Here is a 23,158-nt window from a genome sequence, read left to right as displayed (position 1 = left end):
AAACAGCAGAACGAGGGATCATAGATTGAAATTGGAAACGCAAATGAATCATAGAGACACCAGGAAGAACTTTTCCTGTGTTAGAGCTGTCAACAAATGCAATAGATTCCGAAATCGTTTAAAATAATTCCATTAAAATTGTAAATGTAAATACGATAAAAGCATTAGAAATGAGACATTACATTAACCTAAGAACACTCAGAAGTGGGGGGGGGCCAGGAGCCTAGCTCAACCCTGCAAGCATATCTAGATCAGACACCTAGGTAAGTACACACACACACACACACACACACACACACACACACACACACACACACACACACACACACACACACACACACACACACACACACACACACACATCGTAGCGTGTACAAATAGCTCAATTAAGTAGTTTACAACCTTCCCACATCTTATAGCAACACCCAGGTCAAACTTTCTAAAGCACTCTGAAATTTGACAAAAAATACACAGACTAAACATAGTTCAACAATTTAGCGTTGATGAGAAGCCTTGTCAGTGGGTCTGACCGGTGAAAAACACTCACAGTATTTTTTGTTGGTAATTGCTTTTTAATGCAGAGTTTTTTCGAATAAAGCGGCGACGTCATTCTGCGTACCCCATCTAGTGTGTATAAATATATATATATATATTTATATATATATATATATATATATATATATATATATATATATATATATATATATATATATATATATATATATATATATATATATATATATATAGAGCGAGAGAGAGAGAGAGAGAGAGAGAGAGAGAGAGAGAGAGAGAGACAGACAGACAGACAGACAGACAGACAGACAGACAGACAGACAGACAGACAGACAGACAGACAGACAGACAGACAGAGACAAAGACATATATATATTTATTGGTGTATACTACAGCAGGTTTTCATATAAACATATTTCAGTGAAAATGACTGCATATTCCGTGTTGATTATTTTCTTGTTTAGAGCTCCTATCCCTTTAACTAGTACCCACTGTTGGGAATAGAACAAGGTGAGTAGGGAGTCTGAAGGGATAACACAAGTATTGGTGAACAATGGCTATAGTAACCATGAGATAAACACTCCCATAAGACGACACTTGGACCGATGGTACAATCCTGAACCAAGAACAGAAACTACAACACCTCCCAATAAAAGTATATCACAAATCTACCATACACAGTGAATATAAAAAGAGGAGAGAATAATGAGAGAAATAATCCGTGAAGGAGTAAAGGGCACAACTGTTAACGAAAGATCACGTATTATAAAACACAGAAGACCGCCGACCTCCTCGTTAAAAGCAGCACCAAGCCAACTGGGAACCATTTACTGCAGTCGAACGTGGTATATATATAATAATAATTCATTGTGTCGGGGGGGGACAGGAAGCCAGAGTGTTGTCGTACATGTTAGGCTATTATCAAGGTTCCACCCCCTCCCCCCTTCCCCCCAAGCGGACGAACTACTGACTTCGTCCAGGATACAACCCACAACAAGCTGACTAACTCCTGAGTAACTACTTACTACTAGGTAAACAGGGGTATTAGGCGAGAGGAAATGTACCTAACATTTCTGTCTCACTCGGGACTCGAACCCGGAATTCTCTAATGTGCGTCGAGAACGAACCCGACAGTACTACCGGGACTTAAATAAATATGTACACCTGCCCTCACGAAGGATGTAGCCCTCAATCTAAGTACATAGGTATGACGTCGAGCAAGCTGACGAGGCGTTTGACCGGTCATCTTCAATCCGGTGCCCCCAGGAATCACATGAGACAAGCCCATGACAGCACCCTAACAAGAGAAATATTGAATCAAAATACTTGCATAATACACGAAGCTCAAGATGTAAAAAGATTACAAATTCTCGAACCCGTTCACATAAAAGTCGAACAACTCACCATAGATACTCAAATAACGGAACTGTTCACTCTACCCACCATGAGAGTGAGAACAAGACCGGAACGCTAAGATGCCAACGATGCCCAAAACGCCCTGCCCACTATACCTGATTGACGAAGATTAAGCCACCCAAGAGGTGGCACAAGATCTACCTGTAAATGGTAGATTTTTTGTTTAGAGTCAATGTATACTGAGTACTGAGGTCGGATTTAATCGTCAGGCTGCTATCGCGGGGGAGGATACTGCTTGACAGTATTTATGAGGGTGTCCAGCTGATGGACACCTTTTCTAACCAGAAGAGTGGCAGTGTTGATGGCTTCAGGGCGGTTACTGCAAGATTTGGGGACTCTTAAAGCTCTTCTAAGGTCGTTGGTTGCTTCCTATTCCGGGAGATAGTGAAGTATTGGCTTTTATGTGCCTCCGAACGTAACTCAGCCCCGCCTCCTGTGCCAGGTAAGTCCACTACGGGCTCACCATAAAGAATGTCTGTGAATATAAGACAGTGACCTCCGTATTACGTGCTACTTGGAACTTTTTGTTCCAGTAGCTGAATCTTAAACAACAACAACAACTCCTGTCTCAGGTTACGGGCTATTCAAGCCCGTGCCACCTCTTGGATGCCTTAATCTTTATCTATCAGTCAATTGTCTCCTCACTTGAGAATGAACCTTTTAGGTTCGAAACGTTGAGTAAATTTATAACTAGTGTAAAACATTCAACAGTTAATTGTTATTTTAGTCAACCTCGAACTAATGTGACAATTGGAGAACTCCTCTTCCAATTATACCAAGATGCAAGAGCACTAGTGAGAGGATAGAAGCCCTAAACAGGACAATAATTAACACGGAATATGCAATTATATTCTATCATATATATATATATATATATATATATATATATTAGTATATTTTGGTAGCAGTCTTTCCTGTAGACATATTTTATTAAATATGACCGAAAAAGTAAGATTAATAATTCTAACACGAATTTTCTCAATCTTTCGTACATTATGCTTCACTGTTGGAGGTAAATCAAAAATCACTTCTCCAAAATTCATTTTTATTTCTAGTCTGACGCGACACGGGCGCGTTTCGTAAAACTTATTACATTTTCAAAGACTTCACAAATACACAACTGATTAGAACTTGCATTTCCCTGATTTTATATCTACTTTTGAGTGAGGTGGGAAGGGTGATGTGGCATTACATTTGAGTGAGGTGGGAAGGATGATGTGGCATTAGAGGATATTAATAGGGTATTAAAAGTATCAACACAAGACAGAACACGAAACAATGGATATTGAATAGAAGTGTTTGTAGAAAGCCTATTGGTCCATATTTCTTGATGCTTCTATATTGGAGCGGAGTCTTGAGGTGGGTAGAATATAGTTGTGCAATAATTGGCTGTTGATTGCTGGTGTTGACTTCTTGATGTGTAGTGCCTCGCAAACGTCAAGCCGCCTGCTATCGCTGTATCTATCGATGATTTCTGTGTTGTTTACTAGGATTTCTCTGGCGATGGTTTGGTTATGGGAAGAGATTATATGTTCCTTAATGGAGCCCTGTTGTTTATGCATCGTTAAACGCCTAGAAAGAGATGTTGTTGTCTTGCCTATATACTGGGTTTTTTGGAGCTTACAGTCCCCAAGTGGGCATTTGAAGGCATAGACGACGTTAGTCTCTTTTAAAGCGTTCTGTTTCGTGTCTGGAGAGTTTCTCATGAGTAGGCTGGCCGTTTTTCTGGTTTTATAGTAAATCGTCAGTTGTATCCTCTGATTTTTGTCTGTAGGGATAACGTTTCTATTAACAATATCTTTCAGGACCCTTTCCTCTGTTTTATGAGCTGTGGAAAAGAAGTTCCTGTAAAATAGTCTAATAGGGGGTATAGGTGTTGTGTTAGTTGTCTCTTCAGAGGTTGCATGGCTTTTCACTTTCCTTCTTATGATGTCTTCGATGAAACCATTGGAGAAGCCGTTATTGACTAGAACCTGCCTTACCCTACAGAGTTCTTCGTCAACTTGCTTCCATTCTGAGCTGTGGCTGAGAGCACGGTCGACGTATGCGTTAACAACACTCCTCTTGTACCTGTCAGGGCAGTCGCTGTTGGCATTTAGGCACATTCCTATGTTTGTTTCCTTTGTGTAGACTGCAGTGTGGAAACCTCCGCCCTTTTCCATGACTGTTACATCTAGAAAAGGCAGCTTCCCATCCTTTTCCGTCTCGTAAGTGAAACGCAGCACGGAACTCTGCTCAAATGCCTCCTTCAGCTCCTGCAGATGTCTGACATCAGGTACCTGTGTAAAAATGTCGTCAACATACCTGCAGTATATGGCCGGTTTCAAGTTCATGTCGACTAAGACTTTTTGCTCGATGGTACCCATGTAGAAGTTTGCAAACAGGACACCTAGGGGAGAACCCATAGCGACCCCATCTACTTGCTTATACATATGCCCATCCGGGCTCAAGAAGGGTGCCTCTTTAGTACAAGCTTGGAGTAGTTTCCTCAGAATACTTTCTGGCATGTCAAGAGGAGTACAGGCTGGATCACGATACACTCTGTCGGCTATCATTCCGATTGTCTCGTCCACAGGTACGTTGGTAAACAGCGATTCTACGTCCAACGAGGCTCTTATCCCTGTGGCTCTTATCCCTGATCATTGGGGAATATAAACCTGGATATGCGTATGGAAATGTCAAGACGAACAAGCCTGGAAACCCACTTCGGCCAATCATTAGCCAGATACCCACACCCACGTACAGATTGGCAAAGCGACTCAACGGCCTGCTGACTCCTTATGTTCCTTGCGCCTTCAGCCTGAAGTCTCCAAAGGAATTTGTGGACTTACTGCGGGGCGCACGGGCCACAGGGATAAGAGCCTCGTTGGACGTAGAATCGCTGTTTACCAACGTACCTGTGGACGAGACAATCGGAATGATAGCCGACAGAGTGTATCGTGATCCAGCCTGTACTCCTCTTGACATGCCAGAAAGTATTCTGAGGAAACTACTCCAAGCTTGTACTAAAGAGGCACCCTTCTTGAGCCCGGATGGGCATATGTATAAGCAAGTAGATGGGGTCGCTATGGGTTCTCCCCTAGGTGTCCTGTTTGCAAACTTCTACATGGGTACCATCGAGCAAAAAGTCTTAGTCGACATGAACTTGAAACCGGCCATATACTGCAGGTATGTTGACGACATTTTTACACAGGTACCTGATGTCAGACATCTGCAGGAGCTGAAGGAGGCATTTGAGCAGAGTTCCGTGCTGCGTTTCACTTACGAGACGGAAAAGGATGGGAAGCTGCCTTTTCTAGATGTAACAGTCATGGAAAAGGGCGGAGGTTTCCACACTGCAGTCTACACAAAGGAAACAAACATAGGAATGTGCCTAAATGCCAACAGCGACTGCCCTGACAGGTACAAGAGGAGTGTTGTTAACGCATACGTCGACCGTGCTCTCAGCCACAGCTCAGAATGGAAGCAAGTTGACGAAGAACTCTGTAGGGTAAGGCAGGTTCTAGTCAATAACGGCTTCTCCAATGGTTTCATCGAAGACATCATAAGAAGGAAAGTGAAAAGCCATGCAACCTCTGAAGAGACAACTAACACAACACCTATACCCCCTATTAGACTATTTTACAGGAACTTCTTTTCCACAGCTCATAAAACAGAGGAAAGGGTCCTGAAAGATATTGTTAATAGAAACGTTATCCCTACAGACAAAAATCAGAGGATACAACTGACGATTTACTATAAAACCAGAAAAACGGCCAGCCTACTCATGAGAAACTCTCCAGACACGAAACAGAACGCTTTAAAAGAGACTAACGTCGTCTATGCCTTCAAATGCCCACTTGGGGACTGTAAGCTCCAAAAAACCCAGTATATAGGCAAGACAACAACATCTCTTTCTAGGCGTTTAACGATGCATAAACAACAGGGCTCCATTAAGGAACATATAATCTCTTCCCATAACCAAACCATCGCCAGAGAAATCCTAGTAAACAACACAGAAATCATCGATAGATACAGCGATAGCAGGCGGCTTGACGTTTGCGAGGCACTACACATCAAGAAGTCAACACCAGCAATCAACAGCCAATTATTGCACAACTATATTCTACCCACCTCAAGACTCCGCTCCAATATAGAAGCATCAAGAAATATGGACCAATAGGCTTTCTACAAACACTTCTATTCAATATCCATTGTTTCGTGTTCTGTCTTGTGTTGATACTTTTAATACCCTATTAATATCCTCTAATGCCACATCATCCTTCCCACCTCACTCAAATGTAATGCCACATCACCCTTCCCACCTCACTCAAAAGTAGATATAAAATCAGGGAAATGCAAGTTCTAATCAGTTGTGTATTTGTGAAGTCTTTGAAAATGTAATAAGTTTTACGAAACGCGCCCGTGTCGCGTCAGACTAGAAATAAAAATGAATTTTGGAGAAGTGATTTTTGATTTACCTCCAACAGTGAAGCATAATGTACGAAAGATTGAGAAAATTCGTGTTAGAATTATTAATCTTACTTTTTCGGTCATATTTAATAAAATATATATATATATATATATATATATATATATATATATATATATATATATATATATATATATATATATATATATATCTGCCTGTATTTTCCTAACAGACTTGTCAGTGGGACTGATCAGCGTGCTCACAGACATCGTGTGGAAGAGCACAGTCTCCTGGAACGCAGGAAATGTTGGCTGCAAGGCCGTCAGATTCGCCCAGGTGAGTCCACAGCATCTTCCCCACAGTGGCCTCCAGCAGGGGATGTCCACCGTACAGTGGCCTCCAGCAGGGGATGTCCACCGTACAGTGGCCTCCAGCAGGGGATGTCCACCGTACAGTGGCCTCCAGCAGGGGATGTCCACCGTACAGTGGCCTCCAGCAGGGGGTGTCCACCGTACAGTGGCCTCCAGCAGGTGGTGTCCACCGTACAGTGGCCTCCAGCAGGGGGTGTCCACCGTACAGTGGCCTCCAGCAGGTGATGTCCACCGTACAGTGGCCTCCAGCAGGTGGTGTCCACCGTACAGTGGCCTCCAGCAGGTAGATTTTTGAGAAGGGAACACTAGCTGATTTGTAGTTTTTAATTTTGCTATATTTTAAAACACATAAGAGTTGTAGATTTATATACGACGAGTGGCTTGGACACCCTCCCTTGTCATGCAGTTTTCTGTGGAACACTTATAGCGTCTCTCGATACGTTTTCTTTGGCACACAGGTGTTGGTGACGTATTCCTCGACGTACGTGCTGGTGGCGCTCAGTATTGACCGTTATGACGCCATAACCCATCCCATGAACTTCTCCGGCAGCTGTGAGTACTCTCTTAGTACGTGTGGGTGTGTGTGTGGGTGTGGGGGTGGGTACGTGTGGGTGTGTGTGTGGGTGTGTGGGGGTGGGTACGTGTGGGTGTGTGTGGGTGTGGGGGTGTGTGTTTGATGGTGTGTGTGTGTGTGATCGCTCATGTGAGTCGGGTAATATGTGCAGCTGTGTTTGTGTTCTCCGTCAACGCTTTGTTTCACGTGAGGGAGCTATTTTGATCTCTGCCGCCTTTTGCCTGCTACGTCAATGAGTCCATTTATGTGCGTGTGTGCGTGGGTATGCTCTCTTTCACGCGCGTGCGTGGGTGTGCTCTCTTTCACGCGCGTGTGAGGGTGTGCTCTCTTTCATGCGCGTGCGTGGGTGTGCTCTCTTTCACGCGCGTGTGAGGGTGTGCTCTCTTTCATGCGCGTGCGTGGGTGTGCTCTCTTTCGCGCGCGTGTGAGGGTGTGCTCTCTAACATGCGCGTGCGTGGGTGTGCTCTCTTTCACGCGCGTGTGAGGGTGTGCTCTCTTTCATGCGCGTGCGTGGGTGTGCTCTCTTTCACGCGCGTGCGTGGGTGTGCTCTCTTTCACGCGCGTGCGTGGGTGTGCTCTCTTTCATCCGCGTGCGTGGGTGTGCTCTCTTTCACGCGCGTGTGAGGGTGTGCTCTCTTTCACGCGCGTGCGTGGGCGTACTCGCTTCCATGCGCGTGCGTGGGCGTACCCTCTTTTAAAATACGCACTTGAATATTGTTTATTTTTTAGAATAGATCTCTAGCTCCTGAGCCCCACCTTGTTTGCTATTTGTAGCTAAAAGGCAATGACTTCAAAGCTGCACCTTTTTTTCTCTCTCTTCTATACTTTCTACGCATTTCCTTGTGTGTGTGTTTTTCCTAGTGACTCTTGCTCTAATTCACTCCATTTTCTCACTGTCCTCATGTTGCCAAGTTCCTCTTCCCATACATCACTGTGACACATGTCTTCTGAGGATATGGGGCGATGTACTTTATCAATCCATTCCTTAATCTATTCCTTTTCCCTTGTTTGCTTCTTTTCCCTATCTACTTCCTTCCCTTATCTAATTTACCGCTATTACTATAGAATTCTTGAAGGATCAACAGACAGGATTTTCTAGGTGGTTCACGACTCTATTGTTGATTGGCCTTTCCAGTATTATATATGTTGTATCTACATATCTTCGGACTTGAATCTAGGTGTTAAATTTTCTGTTCTTCGTTCATTTGGTAGTTCTCTGTTCTTAAAGGTGGTGTTGTCTCATTTTGTCAACTGGTTCCTTGCTTCTGATGTCTCTGTGTATGGTTCTCAGACTTCAATGTGTCTGTTTGTACTGACTTAGTGGCCTAGTTCTACTTTCCTAGTTGTGCTTGCTGGGATTGAGCTCTGGCTCTTTGGTCCCGCCTCTCAACGGTCAATCAACTAATGTACAGGTTCCTGAGCCTTTTGGGCTCTATCATATCTACACTTAAAGCTGTGTATGGAGTCAGCCTCCACCACATCACTTCCTAATGCATTCCATTTGTCAACCACTCTGACACTAAAAAGGTTCCTGCTAATATCTCTGTGGCTCATTTGGGTACTCAGTTTCCACCTGTGTCCCCTAGTGCGTGTGTCCCTTGTGTTAAATAGCCTGTCTTTATCTACCCCTATCAATTCCCTTGAGAATCTTGAATGTGGTGATCATCCCCCCCCCCTTTCTAACTCTTCTATCTTCCAGCGAGGTGAGGTTTATTTCCCGTAGTCTCTCCTCGTAGATCATTCCTCTCAGAGCCCTGTGTGTGTGTGTGTGTGTGTGTGTGTGTGTGTGTGTGTGTGTGTGTGTGTGTGTGTGTGTGTGTGTGTGTGTGTGTGTGTGCGCGCGCGCGCTTCCAGGGTCGAGCATCTGGTATTATGCCTCGTCTTTCAACTATCATTAGTTCAATGCAATGACTTTTTTTCACTAGTTTTTCTCATCACGTTTAGATTTAAAGTTGTGGATCGAAGTGGCTTCGACAAGTTCCTTTTTAATCCGTTCCAATTATTTACGACTCTGAGTCTGAAAAACTTTTTTTCTGATATCCCTGTGACTCATCTGTGTTTCCAGTTTCCAAATATGTCCTCTCGTTCTACTATTTCCCTAATTTATACATTGCTTCTATATCTGCTTTGTCAGTCCCCCACTTAATATCTTGTACGTCGTTATCATATCTACCTTAATCCTACTTTCCTCCAGTGTAGTGAGATCCAGTTTCCTCAGTCTTTCAACATAGCCTCGGCCCCTTACTTCAAGAACGAGCCTTGCTGCATGTTTTTGGACTTGTTCTAGTTTTGTTGGCCAGACCACACACTAGAAGGTGAAGGGACGACGACGTTTCGGTCCGTCCTGGACCATTTTCAAGTCGATTGTGAGAATGGTCCAGGACGGACCGAAACGTCGTCGTCCCTTCACCTTCTAGTGTGTGGTCTGGTCAACATACTTTAGCCACGTTATTGTGACTCATCGCCTGCATTGTTCTAGTTTTGCTTTATGATTCATTAGGTAGGGGTTCCATGCCGGGGCAGCACACTCAATAACAGGTCTCACGAAGGATATATACAACGCTCGGAAGGGATCGTTATCCAGGTTGGTGAAGGATAACCGGACGCTGTTGGTGATGATGTATGTTAGTACTTGGTTGTGATGTTTGTTGGTGGGTGGAGATGTTTGACAGGAGAGATTTAAAAAATATTAATGCTAAATTTGTTTGTCTTCGTTTCAAGGCGTTCTGCTGTCACACCTCACTAACCTCCCACCTGCCGGGGGTGTATGCCAGAGTGTGGGCAGAGAGTTGTCTGATGTAATCACCTTCCCTGCCCCAGGAAGACACTATACTCTTGAGAGCTCTTCATTTACAATAGCTAGGAGCTGGCTCGTGGATCGACAGATTTATGCTCTCATGTAGTTGCTTACTTATGTTTAAATCACTCTCACTACCCCTTCCCGCCTCACTCTCTCTCACACACACACACACCTCTCTCTCACTGTCCCACTCTCTCCACTCACTATCAGCCTCACTCTCACTCTCACTCTCACTCCTCTCTACAGGGCGGCGAGCCCGGAGGCTGGTGTTGGTGGCCTGGTTACTCTCAGCTGTATTCGCTTCCCCCAGCTTAGTCTTCTTTATGGAGGCTCGTGTAGACGGTAAGTCATCTTCCCCCCAGCTTAGTCTTCTTTATGGAGGCTCGTGTAGACGGTAAGTCATCTTCCCCCCAGCTTAGTCTTCTTTATGGAGGCTCGTGTAGACGGTAAGTCATCTTCCCCCCAACTTAGTCTTCTTTATGGAGGCTCGTGTAGACGGTAAGTCATCTTCCCCCCAACTTAGTCTTCTTTATGGAGGCTCCAATAGACACTAAGTCATCTTCCCCCAGCTTAATGTACTCCATGTAAGGTCCACCCAACAGCTTGGTGAGCATTCCCCACTCTTCACCCAACTCTTTCTCACTCACCCAGTTATTCTCCTCCTTATATTCCATCTCCCTTTTCTCATGATGCACGTTCCCCACCTCCTACTCTCCTTTCCTATCTCTCTCCCTCTCCCTCCCTCTCTCTCTCTCTCTCTCTCTCTCTCTCTCTCTCTCTCTCTCTCTCTCTCTCTCTCTCTCTCTCTCTCTCTCTCTCTCTCTCTCTCTCTCTCTCTCTCTCTCTCTCTCCCCTCTTCGTCTCACCTCTCTCTCCCCTCCCTCTCTCTCATCCACATTTACCATCTTGCAGGGGCCATACAGTGCTGGATTGACTTCCCAGAGGCGTGGCAGTGGAAGCTGTACATGACACTGGTGGCTCTGAGCGTCTTCCTCTTCCCCACCGTCATCATCACCGCCTGCTACGCCATCATCGTCTACACCATCTGGTCCAAGAGCAAGATCATGACGGTCAACAGCAAGGCCCTCGGCTCCAAGAGTGAGTGTTGGGCACTCTGGGGTCTTCTTCTGAGTGTAATCCTTCTCTCTGGTCATCTGGGGGTGCTTGATTATCCCACAGACACCCCCTCTGGTCATCTGGGGTGCTAGACCCCACCCCAGACACCCCCTGGTCATCTGGGGTGCTAGACCCCACCCCAGACTCCCCCCCTGGTCATCTGGGGTGCTAGACACACCCCAGACCCCCCTTCTGGTCATCTGGGGTGCTAGACCACACCCCAGACACCCCCTCTGGTCATCTGGGGTGCTTGATAACACCCCAGACACCCCCTCTGGTCATCTGGGGTCCTTGATAACACCCCAGACACCCCCCTGGTCATCTGGGGTGCTAGACCACACCCCAGACACCCCCTCTGCTCATCTGGGGTGCTAGACCACACCCCAGACACCCCCTCTGCTCATCTGGGGTGCTAGACCACACCCCAGACACCCACTCTGGTCATCTGGGGTGCTAGACCACACCCCAGACACCCCCTCTGGTCATCTGGGGTGCTAGACTACACCCCAGACACCCCTTCTGGTCATCTGGGGTGCTTGACTATACCACGTTAACATGGGTTCTCGTGACCCATCACAGGGTTTAATTCTACTGGAGGGGACACTGACGAGGGAGGAGGCCAGCCTGCGTGTCCAGGACTTCCCAACACTCACGCACAGGGCACGCCCGGGGCACGGCCTGGGACACGGCCGGGGCACGGCCGGGGCACGCCCGGGACACGCACGGGAAAATATTGAATATAAACGCTGTGTGTGTGTAAAGGACTTGTATGGAAATGGAAGGGACAGGGAGTATAGTGGTTAAATTACTGATGTGACTCTTGTTCTGTGTTGTACATCTGCCAGAGTGCTCTCTCTCTCTCTCTCTCTCTCTCTCTCTCTCTCTCTCTCTCTCTCTCTCTCTCTCTCTCTCTCTCTCTCTCTCTCTCTCTCTCTCTCTCTCTCTCTCTCTCTCTCTCTCTCTCTCTCTCTCTCTCTCTCTCTCTCTCTCTCTCTCTCTCTCTCTCTCTCCCTCCGTGCCTGAACTGACACGTGCTCCTTGTATACGGCTGCAGACGGAGAGAAGCGAGGCGGCCACCACGAGGACGACTCCCGGAGGGCCAGCTCCCGAGGCCTCATCCCCAAGGCCAAGATCAAGACTGTCAAGATGACTCTCGTCATTGTCTTCGGTCAGTCCAAACTTCTAAGTCCTCCCTTAAAGTCCTCCTTTGTACCCCTTAAAGTCCTACCTTAAAGTCCTCCCTTGTACTCCTTATAGTTAAAGAAAACGTTTATAGTGTTAAAATGTTTATATTTGTTCACAATAAGATGATTTTACTTATTATTATTATTATAGATGTAATAATATTATTATGTTTTAATATCACCTCTACCCTCGTATATATTTGTCTTACGTCCCATGCTGTGTGTACACCACATGCTGTGTGTACACCACATGCTGTGTGTACACCACATGCTGTGTGTACACCACATGCTGTGTGTACACCACATGCTGTGTGTACACCACATGCTGTGTGTACACACACACAGCATGGTATGTGCACACCACATGCTCTAGCCGTCCCTTGGTTCCCCGTGGCAGTGTTCATCCTGTGCTGGTCGCCGTACATCGTGTTCGACCTGCTGCAGGTGTACGGGTACGTGCCTCAGAGCCCCACCAACGTGGCCGTGGCCACCTTCATACAGTCCCTGGCCCCCCTCAACTCAGCCGCCAACCCCATCATCTACTGCCTCTTCTCAACACACATTTGTCGCAACCTCAGGTATGCACCACCTCCCTCCATCCTTCCCTCCCTCCCTCTCTATACCTCCCTCCCTCTCTATTCCTCCCTCCCTACTTCCCTCCTGTTTGTTCTCACCAGACTAACGAGTTTTATTTTACCTCGTTTCGTAGGGTAAAAGAACTACGTGATTTTAATTTCCATGTTTTGCGTTTTTCTGCGTTTTTTTTTAAGCTTATTCGTTTATCATTTTTTTGTTTTGTGGAGTACATAGTTGTTAAGTCGTAGTGACGATGGTTTGGTGGGTGCCAGAGGCGACGAGAGGCCGGTCTCTACGGCGGGGGTGGTTGGGCACTTCTTGATTTAAATAATTCTCACTTAAACACTACTTTTCGTTAAGAAATATAGTGTGTTACTTATTTTGGGGATGATCACATACGCATACTTATTTGGTCTGGAGTGACACACATCACATGTTACCGTGATGTGTGTTACTGTGATGTGTCACTGTGATGTGGCACTGTGATGTGTCACTGTGATGTGGCACTGTGATGTGTGCACATACCCTCTCCACCCATTAACCCCTCCCCCCCCCCCCCTCCCACCAACCCAACCCTCTCCCACGTAGCCTCCTTAGAACAAAAACTATAAAATCCGTCAATAAAGCTTGCTTCTCCTATATATATATATATATAAATATGTATATATACACATATAAACCCATATATAAATTAAACTGTGACCTCACGTGTTTCCCAGCTTGACCCCAGTAGACCAGTTCACAGCCAGGTGTGTGGAGTAATCTACCTCAAGCTTGCTATAACACCCCCTCGTCCTCACCAATGTAAACCTATGTAAACTTACGTATCTTTTGGTCTGCTGATTTCTACTATAATTTAATAACAACAACAAAATATCTTCGTTATTCTAGTTAATATTCTAATTTGTTGTTAGTGTTTTTGGAGAACTTTTGCCTCAGTTCAGGATGAAAGACGCAGCAAAGGTCAGACTATATATATCAGACTATATATATATATATATATATATATATATATATATATATATATATATATATATATATATATATATATATATATATATATATATATATATATATATAGTCTGATGATGGTTCTGTCTGGGATTATCATGTTTGAAACGCGTCATCCAAGCCACATATATGTGTGAGAGGGACGACGTTTCGGTCCTTCCTTGAACTATATATTATAATTATATATTACAGTCCTTATATTGAACTATATATAAGAATATTTCTACCACACGTAGATATAAAATGTTCAGATATAGTATTGTGCAATCTTGCCATACTTGGCTGGCACCAGGATGATTTGTGTATAGCTAATTATGAGTATTTGAGTAATTATAGTTCCATAAACTCTATCATTCCTGAATTGAGGCAAAGGTTATTGTTGATTACCTAATGTTGCTAACACACTCAACACTTATGGTAACACTAACACACTCAACACTTATAGTAACACACTCAACACTTATAGTAACACACTCAACACTTATAGTAACACTAACACACTCAACACTTATAGTGACATTAACACACTCAACACTTCTAGTAACACTAACACTCAACACTTATAGTAACACTAACACTCAACACTTCTAGTAACACTAACACTCAACACTTATAGTAACACTAACACTCAACACTTCTAGTAACACTAACACACTCAACACTTATAGTGACATTAACACACTCAACACTTATAGTAACGCTAACACACTCAACACTTCTAGTAACACTAACACTCAACACTTATAGTAACACTAACACTCAACACTTCTAGTAACACTAACACACTCAACACTTATAGTGACATTAACACACTCAACACTTATAGTAACGCTAACACACTCAACACTTATAGTAACACTAACACACTCAACACTTACAGTAACACTAACACACTCAACACTTACAGTAACACTAACACACTCAACACTTACACTAACACACTCAACACTTACAGTAACACTAACACTCAACACTTACACTAACACACTCAACACTTACAGTAACACTAACACTCAACACTTATAGTAACACTAACGCACTCAACACTTACAGTAACACTAACACTCAACACTTATAGTAACACTAACACACTCAACACTTATAATAACACTAACACACTCAACACTTATAGTAACACTAACGCACTCAACACTTATAATAACACTAACACACTCAACACTTATAGTAACACTAACGCACTCAACACTTACAGTAACACTAACACTCAACACTTATAGTAACACTAACACACTCAACACTTATAATAACACTAACACACTCAACACTTATAATAACACTAACACACTCAACACTTACAGTAACAGTCATGGCCTTGCTGAAATTGACACACACTTCTGTGTCAACAGCCTCACCCATGTTGCAACAGCCTCACCCATATTGCAACATCCTCACCCATGTTGCAACAGCCTCACCCATGTTGCAACAACCTCCCCCATGTTGCAACAACCTCACCCATGTTGCAACAACCTCACCCATGTTGCAACAACCTCACCCATGTTACAACAACCTCATCCATGTTGCAACAACCTCCCCCATGTTGCAACAACCTCACCCATGTTGCAACAGCCTCACCCATGTTGCAACAACCTCCCCCATGTTGCAACAACCTCACCCATGTGTCAACAACCTCGCCCATGTTGCAACAGCCTCACCCATGTTGCAACAGCCTCACCCATGTTGCAACAGCCTCACCCATGTTGCAACAACCTCACCCATGTTGCAACAGCCTCACCCATGTTGCAATAGCCTCACCCATGTTGCAACAGCCTCACCCATGTTGCAACAACCTCACCCATGTGTCAACAACCTCGCCCATGTTGCAACAGCCTCACCCATGTTGCAACAGCCTCACCCATGTTGCAACAGCCTCACCCATGTGTCAACAACCTCACCCATGTTGCAACAGCCTCACCCATGTTGCAACAACCTCACCCATGTGTCAACAACCTCGCCCATGTTGCAACAGCCTCACCCATGTTGCAACAACCTCACCCATGTTGCAACAGCCTCACCCATGTTGCAACAGCCTCACCCATGTTGCAACAGCCTCACCCATGTTGCAACAGCCTCACCCATGTTGCAACAGCCTCACCCATGTTGCAACAACCTCACCCATGTGTCAACAACCTCGCCCATGTTGCAACAGCCTCACCCATGTTGCAACAACCTCACCCATGTTGCAACAGCCTCACCCATGTTGCAACAGCCTCACCCATGTTGCAACAGCCTCACCCATGTTGCAACAACCTCACCCATGTTGCAACAACCTCACCCATGTTGCAACAGCCTCACCCATGTTGCAACAGCCTCACCCATGTTGCAACAGCCTCACCCATGTTGCAAAAACCTCACCCATGTTGCAACAGCCTCACCCATGTTGCAACAGCCTCACCCATGTGTCAACAACCTCACCCATGTTGCAACAACCTCACCCATGTTGCAATATTGGGTGCCTCCCTGCGTGCTCTAGCTCCTGGGCACCAGTCACCTTTTGATACACCACTGTTCCTCTTCTCAAGATGTAAACAACACACACACACACAACACTTGTTTGTTTCATTTTGTTTATGAACAGGATAACGTTCAGCATGTTCCCACTCCTCAGTTTCTTGAATTTATATATATATATATATATATATATATATATATATATATATATATATATATATATATATATATATATATATATATATATATATATGTCGTACCTAGTAGCCAGAACGCACTTCTCAGCCTAATATGCAAGGCCCGATTTGCCTAATAGGCCAAGTTTTCATGAATTAATTGTTTTTCGACTACCTAACCTACCTAACCTAACCTAACCTAACTTTTTCGGGTACCTAACCTAACCTAACCTATAAAGATAGGTTAGGTTAGGTTAGGTCGGGTTGGTTAGGTTCGGTCATATATCTAAGTTAATTTTAACTCCAATAAAAAAAAATTGACCTCATACATAATGAAATGGGTAGCTTTATCATTTCATAAGCAAAAAAATAGAGAAAATATATTAATACAGGAAAACTTGGCTTATTAGGCAAATCGGGCCTTGTATAGTAGGCCGAGAAGTGCGTTCTGGCTATTAGGTACGACATATATATATATATATATATATATATATATATATATATATATATATATATATATATATATATATATATATATGTGTATATATATATATATATATATATATATATATATATATATATATATATATATATATATATGTCGTACCTAGTAGCCAGAACTCACTTCTCAGCCTACTATTCAAGGCCCGATTTGCCTAATAAGCCAAGTTTTCCTGAATTAATATATTTACTATAATATTTTTCTCATGAAATGATAAAGCAACCCTTTTCACTATGTATGAGGTCAATTTTTTTTTATTGGAGTTAAAATTAACGTAGATATATGACCGAACCTAACCAACCCTACCTAACCTAACCTAACCTATATATATAGGTAAGGTTAGGTTAGGTAGCCAAAAAAAGCTAGGTTAGGTTAGGTTAGGTAGGTTTGGTAGACGAAAAAACATTAATTCATGAAAACTTGGCTTATTAGGCAAATCGGGCCTTGCATAGTAGGCTGAGAAGTGAGTTCTGGCTACTAGGTACGACATATATATATATATATATATACCTAGTAGCCAGAACGCAGTACTCGGCCTACTATGCAAGGCCCGATTTGCCTAATAAGCCAAGTTTTCCCGAATATATATATTTTTCGTGTTTTTTCTTGTAAAAATGATAGAGCTATCCATTTCATTATGCATGAGTTAAGTTCTTTTAATTTAAGTTAAAACTAACTTAGATATATGACCGAACCTAACCAACTCAACCTAACCTAACTTATCTTAACCTAATCTAAACTAACATAACTAAGTCAATAATTTATGTTATTAACATAATATAATAATAATATTTCAAATAAACCAATTGGAAACAATATTTTGAAAATAAAGAAAATCACTTGACCTATTAGGCAAATCGGGTCTTGTATAGTAGGCCGAAAAGTGCGTTCTAGCTACTAGGTACAACATATATATACATACACATTTACTCACAAATAGGGGTTCAAAAACGTCTTCCTCTTGTTTGGATGAAATTCTTGTACCATTATTCTTCTATAATTGTTATTTTTTCCCTCATTATATATATATATATAAATATATCATTTCCAAACAATAATATTAACATTACCCCCTCAACATACTATTGTTTTCTCCAAGATAATAATATCACAGGTAACCACCAGCCCGGTCTTTCTCACAAAATAATACCACAGCTACCCCTTCTACATTTCCCGTTTTCTTCCATAAACAAGGCAAAAGTGGAGCACGACAAAAACGACCATGACGCTCTCCACAGTAAGTCTAATTAGGCTTTAGATATCTTTCTTTTTTTTTATAACAGTTTTTTCTTACAAAGCTGCACAGTTTAATTACGGCAAGTCTAACTGTCAAAATTTGTTTAAATATTATCCATCATTTTTTTTTTCCATATTTAGTAATATTTTTATACACCAACAGTTGCCTAAAGGAGGATTTTTTATATTTAAATTTTTTTTAATAAGACTTTTTATCGAGTCCCTGACTAGCAAGCCGAGCAGCTGCAGATAATATTAACTCACTCTCTGCATACATCTCTGACTTCCAACACCCAGATTATCATAACAAAGTGGAAGCATCATGTACTTAAGATGCATGTCTTAGTAGTAGTAGGTCTCTTGCATGTCTTACGTGTAAGGTAAACCCCGTACTAAACGACCCAGGGCCACTTAAAGCATGCTAGTTCACTAAAACCGCACGTTGCCTGATCTGCCTCACTCCTCAGCCTCCTCACACAACTCATAGCGGCTTCATCTCGGCACTGATGACTTGATGACGCGACTCACAGGTCGATTTAGTGTAGTTTACCTCTAAAATGTTTCTAATACGCGTTCCAGGTCTCGAGTAATGTTGTTTTTCTTCTGTTAAGTATCGTCAAGTTTAAGTTGTGAGGCTATCTAATATACAAGACTTCTTCTGACTTGTGGGGCTGACCTCCCCCCCTCTCTCACCCATGGGGCTGACCCCCCTCTCACCCGGGGGGCTGACCCCCCTCTCACCCGGGGGGCTGACCCCCCTCTCACCCGGGGGGCTGACCCCCCCTCTCACCCGGGGGGCGATACCCCCCGCCCTTGGGGTGGACACGCCACTCGCACTATCAGCAGTGCCCAATAAGTACTAACTGACACCAAACTTGACAGAAACCCAGTTCTATATATCACTAATATTGAGAACTATCACCGCCTAATCCTCGAGATATTGCAAAATATATCTTCCATAAATGGCGCTAGTGGTCCTTACACATGGCATATATGACCTTATAGCAGTGAAGACTATCAGTGTTGATGAGTGCGGGTCCTCTGTGATGATGACAGTAGCGGTGATGACTAGATGACCTAGCAGGTGGAGGGAATATTCTCATCCTCTCTCTCTCTCTCTCTCTCTCTCTCTCTCTCTCTCTCTCTCTCTCTCTCTCTCTCTCTCTCTCTCTCTCTCTCTCTCTCTCTCTCTCTCTCTCTCTCTCTCTCTCTCTCTCTCTCTCTCTCTCTCACAGACTCAACTGTCGGCTCAGTAATTCATTTAAGTGTCATTTGAGATACTAAACGTTGCAATATCTAGAACTGAGAGTCATAATCTCACATTCTCAGAAATGTAATGAGAGCTTTAATTACCTGTCACAGGAGGGGAAAATCTCATGATTTAAAACGAGGTTATGAAGACTTCGTCCGTGGTGGTGTGGTGGTTGTGGTGGTGTGGTGGTTGTGGTGGTAGTAGTGCTGTTGAGTTGCGGTGGTAGAGGGAGTGGTTGTGGTGGTGATGGAGGGAGTGGCTGTGTGGTGGTTGTGGTGGTGTTGAGGTGTGGTGGTGGAGGGAGTGGTTGTATGGTGGTGTGGTGGTTGTGGTGCTAGCTGTGCTGTGGTGGTATACGTACCTGTCAGTGTTTACCTATCAGTGTTTACTAGGGAGTTAGATCTAGCTCTGTACACCCCTCCTGCTAGCCTTGCTGAATCGGTTCCGTTACAATTTAACAGTTCAGACGTTCGAATCCTTTGGCGAATCTGGCCTTAAAGTTGAGGCTGGCTGAGGCTTCCTCAACTTCTTCTTCCCCTTCATTCCAGCTGTTGACTACTCGTACAGAGCTCAAATATTTCCTTAACATTCCTTCGGCTCATTTGAGTTTCCAGCTTCCACCTGTGTCCTCTTGTCCTGTTTTCTCTCATATTGAAGATACTGTCGTTATCCATCTTGTATACTCCCCTCGTAATCTTTTATATCGTGATTATGTCCCCCTCTCTGTTCCTTTTATCCTCAGGGGTTGAGAGATTTAGTGCCATCAGTCTTTGTTCGAAGCTTAACCCACTTAGTTCTGGCCCCAATCTTGTCGCAAACCTCTGAACTTTTTTTCCAATTTGGCTTTATATTTCTCAAGGTGTGTTTTCCATACTGGTGTTGCATAGTCCTAATTTAGGCTTTTAAACGATGTCCTTATATTTGGTAGCGTCCCATATGCTGCCGATGATATCCTGTTTATATGTACCACCGATGGTAATGTTGGAATTATATCCAATCCCAAATCCTGCTCTCTTTCCGAATATATTAGCTGCCTTCTCCTTATGGTGTAAATGCCTCCTGGTTTCTCTTCTCCGTTTCCCATCTGCATTGCATTATAATTCTTGGGAATTATAATTCTTGGGAATGAATCTCAGCAACCATTTGTTTTCCCATTTCTTGGAGTTGGTCAAGGTCCTTCTGTAACTTTCTGCAGTCCTCCTCTGTTTTTACATTCCACATCAGCTTTGCATCATCTGCAAACTTTGGCATGTCTGAGCTCACTCCCCAGGGTAAAGTCGTTCACATAAACTAGAAACAGCAGTGGTCCCAGGTCAGGACCTTGTGGGACTCCACTTGTTTTATTCCTCCAGCTTCAAACCTCCTTTCTGGTTGTGACTGCTGTCTCCCCTCCAGGTATTCCCTTGCCTAATTCAGTGTTATCCCAGTTGTGGTGGTTGTGGTGGTGTGGTGGTTGTGGTGCTGTGGTGGTGGAAGATTGTAGTGTTTGCAGCTAAGAGGAAGAAGTCATATTTTTCCTCCTCCTAGCTGCAGGTTCTCTTCTCAGCTAAAGATCCTCTAATATAGAGTTCTACTTCACTTCTAAAATATTATATTGTAATCATTTGTTCAAGTTGTGCGTGAAAAGTAAAATATTTAAAATCTCTGCCGGTAAACGTAATGAAATAAAATTAAATGTATTTTCGCATGTTACCAAAAACATAAATCCTTGTTAATTGGTTATATTGGTTAGTATATATTATTATTCTGCTCAGTTGCCGTAAATCTGACAACAAAATAATGGCTGACGTTGCTAAGCAGTTGCATTTACAATTATGAAGTCGAGATAACTTTTTTTTTTACAAAAGTTTTCGTTGCGCTTGTAAATTCATGTTCATTCTAGAATTGTATGACTTGTACTGATTATTCATAACACTGGTGTACGACTGGGGATTATAAGTTTTATTGGGTGCAAACACACTATAAATGGTCTTGGGAATTATTCTGCAAGATAAAAACATTTTCCATAATGTTCTGGTGACCATGTGACTGACTGACGCCAACTGACTGACGCCAACTGACTGACGCCAACTGACTGACGCCAACTGACTGACGCCAACTGACTGACGCCAACTGACTGACGCCAACTGACTGACGCCAACTGACTGACGCCAGCTGACTGTGCCTCATATTATTCATTGTAATCATCTGTTTCCAACTGTTATCATATTATGATGATTCTAAGTATCTATCACCGAGTTCATCTGTAGCTTTCTCACAGTGTCTTCAGTGTTTATCGTTCCTCATTATCTCAAAGTTTGTTATGTCTCTCTGTCTCTCTATCTCTCTCTCTCTCTCTCTCTCTCTCTCTCTCTCTCTCTCTCTCTCTCTCTCTCTCTCTCTCTCTCTCTCTCTCTCTCTCTCTCTCTCTCTCTCTCTCTCTTTAATCACCTCTCCGGCTCTATCTCTCCACCTATCTCTGTCTCGCCACTCCTCCTAATTAGCTGTGTGTGTGCGTCTCTCTCTCTCTCCCTACCCCTGCCTGCCCGGGAGTGCAGAAGAATCCCAGCGGTAGAATGGGTGGTGAGGCGCGCTTTCCCCTGCCTGGAATGCGCGCAGGAGCCGCTGGAACCTGTCCACCGTTTCCAGCGCTACGGTACAGAGTACACGACTGTGTCTGATGCTTCCAGCCGCCGCCACACCCTCACCTCTGTCAGGTACAATGCCAGGTACTTACTAACTGTAACCCACTAACTTTACTGTAGTCTGAGACGAGGGTATTGGTGATTGGCATGATTGTGGTTGTAGTGATATCATCTCGATCTTGTGAGGGGATATCAGTTTATGTATGGTGTTGATTGGTTTATCTCATGTGTAGCTGTTAATGTCAGTTTATGTTAACTTCACTACTATCACTAGCATCACTACACCACTGTCACCGTTAACATATTAACACTTTCACCACTAGCACAACTACCGCCACTAATATGGCACTGCCACTGCTACCACAACTGGCAACATTGCACTACCACCACCACTGACAACATAACACTACCACCACTACCACCACTGACAACATAACACTACCACCACCACTGACAACATAACACTACCACCACCACTGACAACATAGCACTACCACCACCACTGACAACATAGCACTACCACCACCACTGACAACATAACACTACCACCACCACTGACAACATAACACTACCACCACTGACAACATAACACTACCACCACTACCACCACTGACAACATAACACTACCACCACCACTGACAACATAACACTACCACCACTACCACCACTGACAACATAGCACTACCACCACTGACAACATAACACTACCACCACTACCACCACTGACAACATAGCACTACCACCACTACCACCACTGACAACATAACACTACCACCACTACCACCACTGACAACATAACACTACCACCACCACTGACAACATAGCACTACCACCACCACTGACAACATAACACTACCACCACTACCACCACTGACAACATAACACTACCACCACTACCACCACTGACAACATAGCACTACCACCACT

The 23,158-nt window shown here is 43.7% G+C and overlaps 1 protein-coding gene across 4 annotated transcripts in view; it reads left to right on the top strand.

Moving 5' to 3' along the window:
* Nucleotides 1-23,158, top strand: part of LOC123769473 (cardioacceleratory peptide receptor) — a 46,767-nt gene that overhangs the window by 10,842 nt on the left and 12,767 nt on the right. For 2 of the 4 annotated variants that reach the window (XM_045760776.2, XM_069335292.1), the window contains exons 2-7: nt 6,573-6,676; nt 7,170-7,263; nt 10,332-10,427; nt 10,998-11,183; nt 12,256-12,369; nt 12,783-12,963. In XM_045760776.2, the coding sequence (XP_045616732.1) occupies nt 6,573-6,676; nt 7,170-7,263; nt 10,332-10,427; nt 10,998-11,183; nt 12,256-12,369; nt 12,783-12,963 (775 nt within the window). Of the gene's footprint in view, nt 1-6,572; nt 6,677-7,169; nt 7,264-10,331; nt 10,428-10,997; nt 11,184-12,255; nt 12,370-12,782; nt 12,964-22,144; nt 22,304-23,158 lie in introns of all 4 variants that reach the window. The other 2 variants (XM_069335191.1, XM_069335226.1) reach the window with 2 other exon arrangements.

Source organism: Procambarus clarkii, chromosome 1 (genome assembly GCF_040958095.1).
Source record: "Procambarus clarkii isolate CNS0578487 chromosome 1, FALCON_Pclarkii_2.0, whole genome shotgun sequence".
NCBI lineage: Eukaryota > Metazoa > Arthropoda > Malacostraca > Decapoda > Cambaridae > Procambarus > Procambarus clarkii.
Note: the sequence above shows the minus strand (reverse complement) of the source record. Positions and strands in the feature narration are given on the sequence as shown.